Source organism: Harmonia axyridis, chromosome X (assembly GCF_914767665.1).
Source record: "Harmonia axyridis chromosome X, icHarAxyr1.1, whole genome shotgun sequence".
Classification (NCBI taxonomy): domain Eukaryota; kingdom Metazoa; phylum Arthropoda; class Insecta; order Coleoptera; family Coccinellidae; genus Harmonia; species Harmonia axyridis.
Window position 1 is genome coordinate 6,665,356 of NC_059508.1, and position 18,253 is coordinate 6,683,608.

The 18,253-nt window shown below is 33.9% G+C and overlaps 1 protein-coding gene across 1 annotated transcript in view; it reads left to right on the top strand.

Moving 5' to 3' along the window:
* The first annotated feature begins 1,956 nt into the window (after nucleotides 1–1,956).
* The window catches only part of LOC123686372 (dual specificity protein phosphatase 10-like), a 35,820-nt gene continuing 19,523 nt past the window's right edge, over nucleotides 1,957–18,253 (top strand). The window contains exons 1-2 of the mRNA XM_045626447.1: nucleotides 1,957–2,210; nucleotides 2,948–3,556. Coding sequence (XP_045482403.1) covers nucleotides 2,989–3,556 — 568 coding nt within the window. The 5' untranslated portion in view covers nucleotides 1,957–2,210; nucleotides 2,948–2,988. The remainder of the gene's footprint in view (nucleotides 2,211–2,947; nucleotides 3,557–18,253) is intronic.

Genomic DNA, 18,253 nt, shown 5'->3' on the forward strand with positions numbered 1-18,253 from the left:
CTATACTCTTGGACTCTATACAGGATGTATGTTTCAAAAGGTCAACTAGATTTCCATCAACAAGTTGGTTTACGGAAAACTTAGAATGAATCATGACAGTCTTGTAGATCTAGTAGAAAATTTTCGAAATGAAGATCTCGAGATTAGAACGAGGAATAATTTTTCCAGTAGCTAATATCGTGATTGTCAGCGTTATGAATAAAGCTTTTTATCGTCAAAACAACGATTCAGTCCGTCATCCATAGTTAACATCAGCAAGTTCCTAAATAAAGTAAATATTTTATTTCTTGATAAAGAGAACCTCAAAATGTTTTTTCACAGTGTTTCTAATCGATCAACGAAATATACATGAATCGACTCCATTCATTCATACAATATATGTTACTTGTAGGTATTTCAGAAAATTTTGATTTTCAAATAGTTACTTTCATTCCAAAAAATTAAAGACCATAATTGAACAACATAGTAGCTCAGAATAAGTCTTATATTCTGTATTTTTGCCTGCTTTTTTAAGGCGATCAGTAAGCTATCATTTTGCTAAGTTTTCTATAAATTTTTAATAATGAGCTGATAAAAAAAATCGAGGTAAACATCGATTATGTCCGTCCATCTATTACTTGATTAAATTTCACTGAAATCATCGATAAAAAAGTTTTGAAATTTGGCATTTAGCTTTCATATACGGAAAAAATATGAAAGTTTTTCTTATCCAATGGAACTATAAAACACCTTATATATTTCAGAGAAGATTTATTTGAATATTTTGGGTATTTGCTGGAGTTTAGAAAAAACGCCAAGATTAAAGAAAAAACTAGAAGTAAAGTAAAAAAGCATCATCAGTTTCGAAAATGTTTTAAATTTACCGATCGATGATCAATATCATCCGAAATAGACAAATTTGAAGGACTCCCATAATTTGATGCCAAAATATTATCTACTTTTGGAAAGAGAAACATCTAAACTTTCAAACATGCATTTATTTTTTCAATTCATAACATCATTTTATGTTTCTAAGTTTGGATTTAGATTCATGTTTAGAATACTGAATTAAGTGCCTATATTGATGCAAAAATCTTCATATGATTTCTTAATAAAATATACCATTTAAAATAAAATTGTATGATTATTATTGTAGCAAACTTATATTCAATGAGAATAATAGCATCCATAGGTTTTTTCTGAGAATAAGGTAAAGATGGGTACCGAGGTAATCCAAAAAATAGTGCACTATAAGAAACATCCTAGATCTTCATATGTATACCTAATTTCATAGGATATTATCAATAAATATTCTGGTGGATGCGATGATATAATTCAACTCTACCTTCTTGTTCTTGAAGCAAAAGTGTTAATTGAAGTATTAAATGAAATTTAAGTCTGGATGGGAAGTAACTTCACTAACTTATTTTCGAAATAAGTTCAAGATTTTGAAAATTTTGCAAGAATCAAGAAAAAATGCATATAGTGTATTAAATTGGGGACTGACTAACCTTAAAGCACAATCGCATAGTTAGTTTATTCTTTTCCGATTATGTGTTGTGAAATTCCGGTACAAAACAAAGAATATTGTGTTGAACATGACAAACTGTGCAAAACTGACATTTGCATGTGAAAATAATGAATACAGGATGACAAAAAAATAGATTCGGTACGAAAATTCATGTAGTGTTTGTATAGTATTGAGTGAAGATATTCCGCGAAATGAACAAAAAAAATTTTAAGTAAAAACGCGAAGAAAAAAATTGTAAAAAACAAATTTTTTTGTCAAAATTACAGTTTTTTTTTTCTGTATTCTTCATTGTCCATATCGCATAATGGTTCGGTAAATTCCTTTACAGGTAGAACGTTTGGGATCCACTGCATGATGTATATATATATGTAGGACAGATAGATATTAGTCATCACTTTGTGGCATGCGCATATTGTCTACCAATGATACCCAAAGAATCGCAATGCGGGTTTCACCGTCCTGGTGACTCATTCTGTTTTATTCCGTAAGAGTGTATTCACGTAAGACACATTACAAAGCTGCTGATAGTTCGTATATCGCCAAAGAAAATGTTATTTTCCTCGTCATCGGAAAATGACAGGACCTTTTCCCTTAGTGGGAGTTGAACAGTGTACGTGGTTTCATCATGTTCCATTATGATTGTGAATATCTGGACAATTCCGCAATGATTTTCGAATAATTCGATTTGTGATCGTAAACGGTAAGTCGATGAATTTTTTTTTAACTGTTTCGTTATCGCTAACCTATCGCAATAGGAGCTTGAAACTCGATTAACGACTCGTCCAGTTCTATTCAATAATGCCTGCGGAAGAATGCAAAGAAATATGCTTTTACCTGGATACCTTCAGTTTAGACTACCTTCACAAAAATAGCCGTAACGTTCAATTATTTTTAACATGAAGTTGTTCGAAATTTAACAATGTTCGAGTACTGTCGAAGCCTCGAGGTGTCAAGTTTTCTAAAAACAAATTAGAATAATATTCCGTTTGCAACGTAATAATTTAGGATTTGAAACATCCGATTGTATCGAAGCAAAATGTAAGCGAAACAGATTTCTTATCAACCAGTGTAGGCAGATACTATTCATTGTGGCACCTGCTATTCAACTAGTAAAGTCCTTTGTTTGCATTTTTACCAACTTGTTCTACAGGTGCCATGTTATCTTTATAGGGGTCATTCAGCGTACTTCTTCGTGTTGATTCAGTCAGTAATGACTCCTCAATTTCCCTAGAAATACTAACTAAGTAGAAACTGAAGGGTTTAGTCATCCACGAATGCATTCGATCTAAAAAAAACCTATTATCCGAGTAGGAATTACTAATATCTCCGTTTTCGTCGAAAGAGTTCTCTGCATTTCCACAACCAATGGCATATTATCATCATGGTTGATCATCAGTTTGTTGGCACCTACACAACTTTTCGTTTTGGCTATTTCAGATTTAGCGAGTGACGTCCTACCATCTTACCGCTCAGCCATCATGTCAGTTTGTTTGGAGTCGAGCAGATCTAGAGACGGTCTGAAGCTGCCTCTGCTCAACAGAAGTAAAAGTGAACCTGGTCCATCAACCCTAAACGTGCTAACATCCTCACCACCGAAACGTTGCAAGCTGGATACCTCGAGTGTGAGCCTACCTGCCAGTCCATGCGCAGAAAGTTCTTCTATCCAAAGAAGTCTGATTTTGAAGAAAGTCAGATGCTTGGATACCGATGGACTTAAGCAAAAGTTGGAAAGTGGAAGACCGAGGAATTTCGTGCTGCTAGACTGTAGGTCTTTCACGGCCTACAACCTAAACCATATCATCGGAGCAATAAACGTCAACTGTTCAGATAGGTACAACAGGAAGAGATTACAGAGAGGCAAAGCCACACTGGCTGATCTAGCTTCCACTAGAGATAGCAAAGAGACTTTAAGGAAGATGGCATACAAGGAAGTGATTGTATACGATGAAGCTACGAACGATAAGGATAGGATCACCACAACGCATCCGTTGTTTCTGGTATTATCATCCATAGTTGAAGAAAACAAGGAACCTACACTTCTACTAGGTGAGTGCTCTAAAACTCAATATGGACTTTTCGATCAACGCACCTAAAAGGTGACTCACGATCTTCTGAAGATATTTTCGAAGGCGTTTCTATTTTTAAACGTATCAGACGTAATCTAAAACGATTTGTTCCATGATAGGTCACCCAGATAAGCTACTGACTGTTTCGAAATCAATACGACATTGTGTAGTGTAGTCAACCTATCACTCATTCAGCTTAACTCATAAAGATAATCAAAATTTTGTTGTTTTCATTCAATTACTCATCACGTGTGATATATGGATTTCACAAGCGATTGTGACAAATTTCCTCGATTTGGATACGAATGATCGGACGAAAATTGAAACAGAAGTGCTTATAGCTCGATTATCATAATTAATCAGGAGCTGATTGTCTCAGCCTTGAGCTTATATAAAGAATATACTACAAACATCGATCCATAATTTGAAAAATACACTGCCAGGACTAACGTACGTCTCAAAAGTTTCGGTACAAATTTTTTCATTCCATTTAAAAAAAAAACATGATTTTACGGCGATATTTCAGAACTGGTATTTGAAATAATATTCATATACAAAATAGCCTAGAACTTCAATCGCCTGAGCTTGCTGTAAATTTCGTGGATTGTTAAAATAGGTATGTTGTCAGGATTCAACCAATTAGAGATCTGAGTCCTGCATAATATCATCGTGAGCATGATTCTGGTGGATAAATTCAACCAATTTTGTTGAGCAGTTTTTAATGTAACTTTTATTCTCATAGCTTCACCTCTAACTTATTAAGGCCTGGAAATTTTACCAGTTAATATCACGCACCAAACTAAAATCCTTCATTCATCAGCTATTTTGTCGTTTCCTTGAAGTTACTTAGGGTAAAGAACTTAGCATCATCCATGACGATGACTTTGTGTGTTGCTAAATTTCTTCCTCTTATGGTATTCTACACCTCTTCTCTTCAAATCTCTGGAAAGGGTATATTTGAAAACCCAGGAACGCAGTGATATTTTTCTCAATAACTTTCCAATATTATTACCGGCACTGTCGATTAACTAGTTGATTTGCTCTATGTTTAGGGCAAAAAATTTGAGCTTCAGGTACCTGCCCAATTGTATTATAAAAACTTTTTCTAAGCTTCAGTTTGAGGGTCATTACGATGTAAAGATTTCCTAAATTGAACTGTCCCAAAATGAAATATGCTGTTCTCCCCAAAACCGAATAGACATATTAAATTTTTAACATGTGTTCATACTGTTGAAATTTGAGCTAAATCTTTCGAGGCATTAGAGAAATATGAGAAATGTAGCATGCAATTCGTTATTGAGGTTTCCGAGGAAAGCTCCTGATGTACGGATTGTATTTCCGCAAACATTTCAGAGTAGTTAATTTTAATTTTTATTTTTTAATTTTTTTCGAAAATTAAATAATAAATCAAAACGGGATGTGGTGTAAAATAGGCAGACTTTCGGTTCATTATCTAATTTTCGCTATGATTTTATATCTTCTGAAAGATATGCTCACATTAATTAATTATTTGGAATAATATTCTAGTGGTTATCAGTGCAAAATAATAACAAATGAGGACTTTTGCGTAGCATTATAAAATTTCTTAACGAAATTTAGATAAAATACCAAAAATTCCAATTATACGCTTGAAATTCTCAGAGATACGTCATTTGAATTCACTACGAAGAATTCAGAATGAACTTGAACCCATTGCATCAATATTAAAAAAAAAATATATTCTAATTATGTCAGTGGTTTATTTAAGCATTTATGATTATATCTTAACGAAAATAATCATGTAAACTAGATGAGTTAAAAAAAAAACTACCAACAATATTATTTCTAGTAAGAAATGATGACTGACTTAGAAACTTGGAAGGTTTTAAATAAAATAAATATTTATTTGTTTTTTGAAACATAGACAATATAAAATCAGATCTTGTATTGAATCATTATCACCTTGGAAAGATGCAATATCCTACAGAATTTTCTTATCTTGAAACTTTATTTATACTGAGAATTATTTCATCTGATTTTGACGAAAAACATATGCAGAATATATGATGCGGTAAACAGATTAAAGCTGCAAATTTTCCGCAAAGTTGCATTACGGTTTGAAATTTGTGTGAGTTTGGTCATAAACAGAACATATAATTCGAACATCATGATATACAGGGCGAGTCAATAGTGCTCAATCGGTCTGTAACTCTTGTAAATTTTGGGCTTGGAAAATGATTCAAATTTTGACGGAATCGATAACACTCTGCAAATAATCAAATCATTTCTGACTCTATAGGTTGGTCCGAAAGTGGTGAATCACGACACCACCCTATTCTTCAAATAGGAATGCCCAATTTTTATATCGTAGTCATAATTTCCATGAAATTATGATTTCGAAATACCCTGTGGTATTTTTTGACGTAGGCTAGTTTTTTTGAAAAATTTCACATGGTCTCCATTTAATTTTTAAAAAAAAAATGTTTTTGAATATTTTGCTAATTTCTTTGATTTGGCCTCGGATTTGGCTTGTATTTAATTGATATTAAGTTAAGCTCGAGCTTGACTTGATTTCAAGTCAAGTATTTATTTATCATGTACTAGAATCACATCAAGCTACTTGATTTTTAGCAGTTCAATTGTGTAGTGTCACATCAATAAAAAAAAATGAAATGAGAAGAAACCTTGCGAAAAACACTTCTATTAATTAAACTTTTTGTATAAAAGAACTGAAAATATCAAACGTTTCGAAATAGACATTTGAATTAAATCACTATAAATCATACAAAATAAAAAAATAATGAAAGAATAAAGTTTCTTAATATGAGAAACCTCCAGGCTTTGTTTGATTTCATAATTTTTCATCCTGGTTCTAAGACTCATGAGGCATCTTATAGATTTGTCGCCTAACCTGTTGCGGGTCTTTGTAACAGTAAGAGCACCTCTGGAAACTTATCTTTCAACAGGAGCTGAAGATGCTGGCGTTGTTAAAAAATTCTCGGCCATTTTGGCCAAGTTTGGAAAGATATTTCTGAAACTACCAATATCTACCAATAAATTTGATAGGTATGTGAGAAAACTACTAATGAAGTCACTCATGGCGAATGCTTCATTCCCTCGGCGCTCGAAGAATCCCCTTATTTAGTCTAAGCGCGCACGAGATTGCAGAAATATATGCCGTGCGATGCGTGCATATCAAGCTCAAGTAATATCAAGTAGCTTGATATCAAATCAAGCAATAAATATCTGAAATAAAGTCAAGCCAAGATCAAGTATGTACTTATTCACGAGCTTGATTTTCAAATCAAGTTGTTGGTTAAAATGACAACCTACTTGGCTTGATTAATCCCTATTTCGTTGGTTTATGGAAACCTTCAAACTGCTCTTTAAAAATTAAGTAACTTGAGAGAAAATTCATACAAATTTACTCTTGTGCAATCATTGTTTCAAGTAACATAAGTAAGGAAAAGCTACAAAAACTGCTCTAAAATGTGTTTTTATGTACTTAGTTATATAAATACATTTCAGAACATTATACAATACGTATGTTCCCTAACTTTTAAAGAGCAGTAGGTATATTTCCGCAACAACTATTGCATTCACAATTCCATTTATTTCGAATGGTCCTTTGACGAGTTAGCATGTTTTATTACTCAAAAGCCTCACAGTCCGTTCAATTAAATGAATTTCGCAATAACTTAAAGCTCTTCCAATTTAATAGAATTCTTTGAGGTTGATGAAAGTGAAGGCCCTTCAGATCAAAAAGTCTCTCGGGGTTCGAGAAATCCCCTTATTTAGTCTAAGCGCACACGAGATTGCAGAAATATATGCCATGCGTATCAAGCTCAAGTAATATCAAGTAGCTTGATATCAAGTCAAGCAATAAATATCTAAAATCAAGTCAAGTCAAGCTCAAGTATGTCAAATTTCACAAGCTTGATTTTCAAGTAGTTGGTTAAAATGTCAAGCTACTCAGCTTGATGGATCCCTACATATAAATGATGGAAAGTGGGGTATTTCGAAATCAGAATTTCATGGAGATTATGAGTATGATATAAAAATTGGGCATTCCAAATTGAAACAACAGAGTGGGACCACTTTCGGACCAGCCTGTAGAGATAAAAATAATTTAAGCTTATGCGCTGAGTGCTGTCAAAATTTGAATTATTCTCCTAGCGCAGTAATCGACCGATCGAGCACTATTTAGTTAAATCAATTAATAACATGAAAATGGGTTTCAAAATCGAGTTATAATGTGTTGATGCTCCCAATTCCCTGTATGAAGAAATTATACTGGATTATACAGGGTCTTTCACGAGGAACCTCACCCATATTTATACGGGAAACTACTGAACGTATTTTCATGAAATTCAGCACTTATGAGTATTTCACGATGCTGATGAAATCTAAAATCTTTTCAAGGCATGAGCACCTCCGGTTTTTCCGGAAATGACGTCAACTTCCGTTTTTCAAATTAGAACACCATTTTTTTATTGCAGAAATAGATTCCTTAGAAAATTTCAAGTTATTTTGATGTAACATTTTTCAGTTTTGGTTGGAAAATTCTCTCTGAGCGGGAAAATTCGAAAAAAAAATCGAAAATAGAGCTCCGCTGAAACGTTTTAGATTTTACTACCCTAATATGCAAGAGAAAAAAGTTACAGGTTGTTCCTAAATAGATGGCGAATTTTGATTCGAATTTGTATCGGAAACCTCTTTATTTCAACTAATCGGCCATCGGTTTTCTCTCCAGTGATAAATAAATAATTCCTTATGAACCATATGCAAAAACTTACCATGTTTTACATTCTTTTTTTTAATGATAGATATCATAAAAAAAAAAGAATGTAAAACATGGTAAGTTTTAATGATAGATATCATTAAAAAAAAAGAATGTAAAACATGGTAAGTTTTTGCATATGGTTCATAAGGAATTATTTATTTATCACTGGAGAGAAAACCGATGGCCGATTAGTTGAAATAAAGAGGTTTCCGATACAAATTCGAATCAAAATTCGCCATCTATTTAGGAACAATCTGTAACTTTTTTCTCTTGCATATTAGGGTAGTAAAATCTAAAACATGGTTTAAGTAACAGTTCCTGAAAATTTCATCTTTTTGGCGTGAAGGGAAAAGAAATAGCTGAAAATTCAAGACGAAAAACAGTTTTTTGTGAATAACTCAGAAAATATCCTGTTTAGGGCAAGGGTGCGATGCATACACTCACATTATTTTTTAACGTAGATTCAATATCTGTCATAAAAAAATGGGGTTCTAATTTGAAAAAATTTATTTCTCACGATTTTGTCATCCCTAACTTTGAAAGCGATTTTGTCACCCCCTGTATCATGAATCGCGATTTCGATTTTTAAAGTGGATACATCAATCTTACATCTTGAAAAATCCCAAAAATGAAAATTTTCCATCCAAAAACCTCGAAGTTATTCTTGTTTCAGCGGAGCTCTATTTTCGATTTTTTTTTCGAATTTTCCCGCTCAGAGAGAATTTTCCAACCAAAACTGAAAAATGTTACATCAAAATAACTTGAAATTTTCTAAGGAATCTATTTCTGCAATAAAAAAATGGTGTTCTAATTTGAAAAACGGAAGTTGACGTCATTTCCGGAAAAACCGGAGGTGCTCATGCCTTGAAAATATTTTAGATTTCATCAGCATCGTGAAATACTTATAAGTGCTGAATTTCATGAAAATACGTTCAGTAGTTTCCCGTATAAATATGGGTGAGGTTCCTCGTGAAAGACCCTGTATTGTGTGAAATTTGCAGCGTTTGAAAGAATTGCGCATTATAGGTAACACAGGGAAACATAAAAAGACTTACTTACTCACTCCTACTTTGTGATTAATTAGCATAATTACAATTTGTGTCCAATCTGGGAAATTGTGATTTCATAATATTCACTCGAATTCATCATATATATAATTGGAGCATTCCTGGAAACAATCGTCTTTTGCTAGGGTTACAGGTATACTGCTTAGTCATATTGTGGTAATCCGGGTTCATATTGAAATGATTCAGGTCATAAACAGCCTTTGATACCTGAACAAGGACCTAAACACACGAGAAACACATGGTCGAAAAATATATGACTCATCGAATGGCCATGTTTTGGAAAAACACATTTTTCGCTTGTTCACGAAAAAGGTAATCTGGGAAAAAAATGGAGCCATTTGCCATTTAATCGACAAAATTATAATTAATTGAGTAGATAATTGAGCATTTCAATCACCTCGAATTAAATTTTTATGAATCCAACACGATCTTCGACTGATAGGAAATGTATTAATAACGTTAAAATATCTCGAAAATTTTCTCAACATATATTTTCTACAATTTGCAAAGTAACCTTCTAATAGATAAATGGAAACAATCTATTTTAGTTTATTTCTAACTATGTCGATACAACGATATCTGAAAACAGATGTGTTTTTGATCCAGCGTATAGAGAATACTCTATCTTTCTACTTACATTTCATAATTTTCATAAATTTCCCCGTTTAACATGATATTTGGTTTTTTTTTGTGGAAATTTTCGAAAATTATCGAACGCAGGGCTGCCGCCAGACATTTAAGCGTCCCGGCAAAATAAAATTTCGTCGCCATGCTTTGCCTAATTTATACGAATTTTCTCTAAAAGATCCTCTGTTATTCTTCTCAGGCATCTTTTTAATGGAAAAATTCGATTTTATTATTCTACATAGTTTCCTTCGAGGCGATACAGCGATTATAGCGATCTTCCAACTTTTCGATACCTTTTTTGTCTTTCTCTTCGCTTCAGTTTCGGTGATTACTTCTTCATTGGCACTAAATTCCATTCCAGCGAGCATTATTTTGAGGTCTGAGAACAGGAAAAAGTCGCTGGGGACCAGATCTGGCGAATACGGTGGATGCAAAAGCAATTCGAAGCCCAATTCATGCAATTTTGCCATTTTTTTCATTGATTTGTGACACGGCGCATTGTCTTGATTAAACAGCATTTTTTTTCTTCAAATGGGGCCGTTTTTTTACGAATTTCATCCTTTAAATGATCCAATAACACTATATAATAATCGCTGTTGATGGTCTGGACCTTTTGGAGGTAACCAATGGATATTATACGTTGCGCATCCCAGAATACTGCTGCCATAACCTTGCCAGCTGACTGTTGTGTTTTTCCTCGCTTTGGATTCGGTTCATCGTGTGCAGTACACTCAGCTGACTGTCGATTGGACTCCGGAGTGAAATGATGGAGTCATGTTTCATCCATTGTTACATATCGACGCAAAAATTCAGGTTTATTGCACTTTTCAAACAGCACTCAAAATCATTGTTGCTTTTGATCGATTCTGAGCTCGCGCGACACCCATTTTGCACACAGCTTTCTCATGTACAAATATTCGTGAATGATATGATGTACACGTTCAGATGATATCTTCTCAATGTCTGCCATTTGATCAACTTCACTTTAGGGTAATTGAAAATTATTTGGTGAACTTTTTTGATTTTTTCGTCGGTGACAGCCTCTTTTGGGCGTCCACTGCGTTCGCCGTCTTCGGTAATCATTTCACCACGTTTAAACTTAGCAATCAATGATGGCTGATTTTCCTGGTGCAGACTCCGGAAACTCTTCATCAAGCCGAGATTTTGCTTCAACTGTATTGCTTTCCCTTCAAAAAGCAATACTTTATCAGCACACGATATTCTTCTTTTCCCATCTTTTTTCAAATAACAAAAGTAACTACACTCACAACGCAATATTTCACACACTAATGGTCGTACTGCTGTCAAATTTTGACACGTATCGTTTGAAGGTTGGTACTAACTAAAAACCATATGGATTTAATACTAGCTCCGCCATCTGTGCATCAGACCGGGGACTTTTCAATTGGTCTTATATCTTAAAAACTGAAAGAACTATGAAAAAAACCTAAAAAAAATCATGAAACTTTAACGATCTGAAAAATACGCCCCTAAAATCCTGATACTGAATTTCGAAACACCCTGTATAGGAAGGCATTCTTTTCAATTATAACATCAATCGAAATTTCATTCGACTTTAACTTCGGAATTATCAAACGTAACCTATAAGCGCAAAGATCGCATTCACTATGCGCCGACCAAAGCTCACTTATTTTTACATTCAGATTGACTTATTCATACGTTTTCTGAAGAACTACCTTATGGTGGAAATAATCGGAATTGTGAACACGACCTATTATACCACTGAATAATATGAGGATGTTACACAAATATTGTTCAGACAACAGACTGATAAAAATCCGTGCTATCTTGTGAGTCACTGCATAAATTAGAATTATCATTCATTGAGTCGTCGTTCAAACGATTCACACACGTGTGTATTCATGATTTTCCGAATGAAAAATTCTATTCATATTTTCATACGGACGCTAACTCATTATGCACTTCACCTAGAGAGGTCAAACTTCGAACTCTTTTGATTGACATGAAATCGTTGCATGATCTACATATGGACGGGTTTGTGTATAATACCGATTGGTTTATTCGGAAAATCATGATTTAGATTCGTTGGAAATGTGAGAGGAAAACAAATAAATGAAGTTAAGTGAAATATAACAGGCCCCGAAAAGTCCCCGGTCTACCATAGTAAAACACATTTTTTTGGCGAAATTCTATTTTATTATTCAACATAGCGATCTTACAACTTTTCGATACCATTTTTGTAGTACTATTTGTCCTTCGCTTCAAAATAGGCCTCAGTTTCGGCGATTACTTCTTCATTGGCTCTAAATTTCTTTCCAGGGAGCATTCTTTAGATGTCTGAGATCAGGAAAAAGTCGCTGGGGGCCAGATCTAGAAAATACATACGGTGGATGCAGAAGCAATTCGAAGCCCAATTCATGCAATTTTGTCATTGTTTTCATTGATTTTTGACACGGCGCATTGTCTTGATGAAACAGCACCATTTTTTTTCTTCAAATGGGGCCGTTTTTTGACGATTTCATCCTTCAAACGATCCAATAACACTATATAATAATCGCTGATGATGGTCTGGCCCTTTTGGAGGTAACCAATGAATATTATACCTTGCGCATCCCAGAATACTGATGCCATAAGCTTGCCAGCTGACTGGTGTGTTTTTCCTTGCTTTCGATTCGGTTCATCGTGTGCAGTTCACTCAGCTGACTGTCGATTGGACTCCGGAGTGAAATGATGGGGCCATGTTTCATCCATTGTCACATATCCACCGCTTCCTCATGTACAGAATATCTCGATCAATTTCACTTCACTTCAAAATTATTGTGTGAACTTTTTTGATCTTTTCGTCGGTGACAGGGAAGTTAACTTTAGTTAGCTTGAGTAGCAGGTAGAGTCTCCAATACAATTTTCATGCCTTTTTCTTGTTTTCTTGTAGCTATTTCCTTAAATTCAATCTTTCATCTAGACTTCTAGAGTTGCACCCAGGTGTTTTGCTCCATTTTCCATTCTATCGTCTGATTTTCTATTTAGACGTTTCCTGCTTTCTCTTTCTTTATTGTTGTATATTGAAACTGTTTTCGTCTTGTTTACTTTGAATCTCCATTTCTTGAAGTATTTCATCAGTTTATCTGCGTCTATCTGTAACTGACTTGTTATTGCTTTCCGTGTTCTGATAGTAGATAGCGGTGTAATCTGCAAACTGGGCTATCTTGCATCTTTCCTTTTTTTGTATGTCTGCCATGTATGAGTTGAACAGCAGCGGTCCTATCACCGATCCTTGGGGAACTCCAGCTTCAATTTCTCTATAATCGTCGATCTGGTATTATCAATATTCATTCTGAATTTTCTATTTGCCATGTAATATTTTAAAGTTAGGTTGATGCCGCATTTTATCAAATGCCTTTTCTATGTCGAGAAATATTCCACCAGTATCTGTTCATTTGGTCCTTGATATTTCCAGTGAGACGTACCAGTTGGTGAATGAATGATCTTTGCGAAACTAGTGATCTGGAATTATTTTCTTTTCTTCTACGAAATCTATGAATTAATTTCTCTATAACTTCACTAATTGCCGATAAGAGGCTTATGGATGGATAGTTCGTTACGTCTTTTTTGACTTTTCCTTCGTTCCAAATTAAGATTATATCCGCCGTTTTCCATTTGTTCGGATAATATCCTGTTTTTCGTATGAATCAGGCTATTTCAACGATTTCATCTCGAGCTTTTCCTGATAAAGTTTTTAATTGCTTGTATTCCGTCTTTTCCGGGAAATAAATACAGGATGATTCACCGCGATGGCCTATTTTGTCCTGAGAATTTGCATGTTGGGGTTTAAGACAATGATCTTTCTCCCTAAATTATTTTCAGACCTCAAATTTCTTATCCTGAATGACACACCCAGTATATTATTGCATCATAACGAACTCTGAATATTCCGAAAAATGTATTACCTTCTGTGAAAATTCAGAGTTTCGCACATTATGCATTGCCTGAAACTGAGATCCAACCAATTAAGAACACGTTCTTAATCATTAACTTATCTCTGAAATTTAAACATATCTGCCATCCAAGCGGAACTGGCGCAACAATTAAGACAGTCATTATCGCCCAATTTCGAAAACTACCCAACAGGAAATTGTCCGTACAACCACATGACCTACCCATTGCCATGAATGAATGACGTCACCTTGCGTAAGAATGAAAATGATTCACAATCTCCCCTTGTACTACTGTACGGAGTGACCTCATGTGAGACCATATGCTGCCGATTTTCTTGTTAGACAGATTGGCGGGAAAACAAATGAAAAATCCTAGTGACTCATGAGGGGCGTTTCTGATCCATTCATTGTGTGACTGAGAAAAGTGTTTATTATGGTGTGGGTTCATCTGTAACACCCATTGATAAACTGAATGGAACCATTTTATTATTTGTAACGATCTATTAACCTACCCTCTTGGTATTAAATCAACTCAAATTTCTGCTCTGAGAATTTGAATAAATATTGAAAAATAAAACAATACAATAAATTGCGACCAGTGATAATTAAATTCGATAAGTTTCAAAACAAACTGAATGTACTTAAAAACACATCGAAATTGAAAGGAACTAAGATTGGCATTACGGAAGATCTAAGTAAACACAGATTAAATTTATACAGAGAAGCAACTAAAAAATATGATAGAAAACAAATGTTTACACGCTTTGGCAACATTTTCATCAGATTAGATGAAAATACAATTAAGAGAATTTCTTCTAGCGGAGATATTTGATCACTCTAACCACGTATTTTAATATTACAAATTTTGATGCAGCACAGGGGAGCTAAATGGTTTACATGAATACAGTTGATTTTTGGTGATATTCTACGGGGCATTTGTTATTTCTAAATTTTTTCTTCGAATTATGGTGGAGTTGGACTATATGGAGATGGTGGATGAGCTTGCAGAGCTTGATGCTAAAATCGTAGAGGATCCTGTGGAGGTAGGCGCTATCTTTACTGGGAAAAATAAACTTAACATTCTACATATGAACATTCGTAGTCTTCAGAAAAACTTCGATGAACTTGTTATCTATTTAAATATGATAAACTTAAATAATATAGATGTTATGATTTTTTCGGAGACTTTCATTTTGGAAAATGTGAATAACTTTCAACTGCAGGGCTTTAAAATTTTATATAATGAATCTCTATTAAACAAAAACGATGGTCTAGTGATTTATCTCAGAGAAAATTTTACTGTGAAACATTCATTATTTCAACTAAATGAAACCAATATTTTACGATGTGAAATTGAACTAGATGACAATACTTCTTTTGGTATAACCGCATGTTATAGATCACCATCCGGCAAGTTGGATACATTCTTAGGCGAACTGGAAGACTTACTTTCTGAGATTAAACCTACTGGAGTGGATATATTTGTTGGAGATGTGAATATAAATCTGTTAGATATAAACGATAAACAAGTGAACAAATACTTGAATATAATGTCACAAAACGCTTATTTCTCGTGTATCAATAAACCAACGAGGGAAACAGAACTGTCTGCTACCCTCATAGATCATCTATTTATTAAAGTTAAGGATTTTCACGAACAAAATAATACAATTACACCGTTTGTTCTACACTCGGCACTAACGGATCATTATACTATAGGGTTATCCATTCAAAAAGAAAAAAATTTAAAACATGATAACGATAATTTCAGACAGAGACTTGACTTAAATCAACTCAAAAAGATTCTCAGCAAGGAGGACTGGTCGGGGGTCTATCAGAGTGAGTGTGTTGGACGGGCTTATGGGTTTTTTATTGAAAGGTTGAAGAGTTACATATTGCAATCGACTCAAACAATTAGGCTGAATAATAAAAATAGAAAGAGAAAATTGTGGATTACGGAGGGCATTATGGCATCTATAAAGAAGAGGGATCAACTTAAGAAATCACTAAACGTAAATTATTCTGTCGAATTACTAAATGAATATAAACATTTTCGAAATACCCTCAATAAGATAATTAAGTTGGCCAAAAACAATTATCTTAGGAATAAAATCGTCGAATCAAAAAACAACTACAAAAAGATATGGGAGACAATAAATGAAACGACCAGAACACGAAAACGAAACAAGCAGCAAATTAAAAAAATTATACATAATAATGAAGTAATACATGATGAACAAAAAATGACTAATACTTTCAATGAGTTCTTCATTAGTATCGGTTCCGATCTCCAAAACAATATTGTACAACATAACAATCAGAGACACACGGCATATATAAATCCGCACTCTATTTTTTTACGTCCGGTTAACGAAAATGAGCTGATTCAACATATAAACACTCTTAAAGATAATTCAAGCCCGGGTGATGACGGAATAAGAGCCGAGGTTATCAAAAATATTCATATATATATATTAAAACCTTTAGAGTACATGATAAATCTTTGTTTAATAACATCTAAAATACCTCAGGAATGGAAGACTTCTATTGTGACACCAATCTTTAAGGATGGGGACCCAACACTACTCACGAACTATCGGCCAATTTCAATAATAAACAACTTCAATAAAATATTCGAAAAATGTCTTAAAGATAGAATCGTAGAATATTTGGAAAAAGATAATCATTTTTATGAAAACCAATTCGGATTCAGAAAGAATAGAAGCACTGAGGATGCAGTATTTACCTTAATAAGAAACATCAATGAGAATTTACAGAGAAAACAAAAAAGTCTAGCAATATTTCTTGATTTAAAGAAGGCATTTGACACCGTTCCTCATAACATTCTTCTCGATAGATTGGAGAGGATGGGAATTAGAGATGGACCATTGGAATTAATAAGAGACTACCTAACTAACAGAACACAAAAAACTAAAATAAATAACTCCTTCAGTACACATAAGACGATTACGACAGGTATACCCCAGGGCACTGTTCTCGGCCCTATTCTTTTTTTGATCTACATCAACAATATTGGAAGCTTAATAAGGAATTGTAAAGTTATATCCTATGCGGATGATACGGTATTATTGTTTGATGGAAGGTCTTGGGAGGAAGTATACGGAAGAGCTGAAGTCGGAATCGGTATCATGCAAGAATGGCTGAGTGGAAGTCTTCTGAGTCTTAATATATCGAAATCCTACTTTATGACTTTCTCTGCGACATCCTCAGATCAACCGGATATTTTTGAAATTTGTATTCATGAAGAAAACTGCACCAAACCAGATTGTTGTTGTTCAACTTTCATAAAAAAATGTGCAATGATAAAATATCTTGGCGTGATAATAGATCAAAACTTGAAATGGAATTGTCACACTGCTTATTTATGTACTAGGATGAGGAAAGTTTTCTATAAGTTATATCAGTTAAGAGACGTTTTAAACAAGAGATTAATCATAATTGTGTATAAATCGCTGATAGAATCAATATTGAAATATTGTATAACTATGTGGGGAAGTGCTTATGACAATGCTTTATACAACTTACAAGTCTGCCAAAATTCAGCTTTAAAGATCATATTCAGGAAACCACGCATGTTCCCAACAATAGAATTATATTCCGGTAGTGGTTTGTTCAACCTGAGGAACTTATATGTGAATTCTAGTCTCTCATACTTTCTGAAAATAATGCAGCTATTTCCTGTCATATCACATGGACATTCAACAAGATCGAACCTCAATGAAAACTTACAATTGCCTTTGTTTCACTCTAACGTTTGCCAGCGGTTTCTGACTTTTTTGATTCCGAAAATATTTAACATTTTGCCATTAAATATAAGAAGATTAATCCATCGCCAACGAAGATTTAAAACCGAAGTTAAAAATTTTATTGCAGAAAATCCACAATACTTTGCCCAGTTATTTACATGATGTTGCGCATCTTACATTTTACAAAAAAACAACAAAAAAAAAATGCCTCTCTATTGGTCCACTCTGTCACTATAAAATAGTTTGTATTAGAAGTAATAGTTATTTTGTTGGGTTGAAAAGAGTAGCACACAAGTTGTTATGCAACTTAGGCGAAATTTTCTACCCTTGATACATGCTCAATTTGATGTACATTAAGTAGGTTTGTTATAATTAAGTTATGCATACACTGTATGAATCTATTGTACTAACTTGTCGATGAATAAATTTGAATTTGAATTTGAATTTGAATAAATATCCAGCGGATTCGATTGTTCCAAAAACATATTGGAAAATAATGTCGAAATTGCTAGCACTTTCCGGTAAAAATGTTCACGA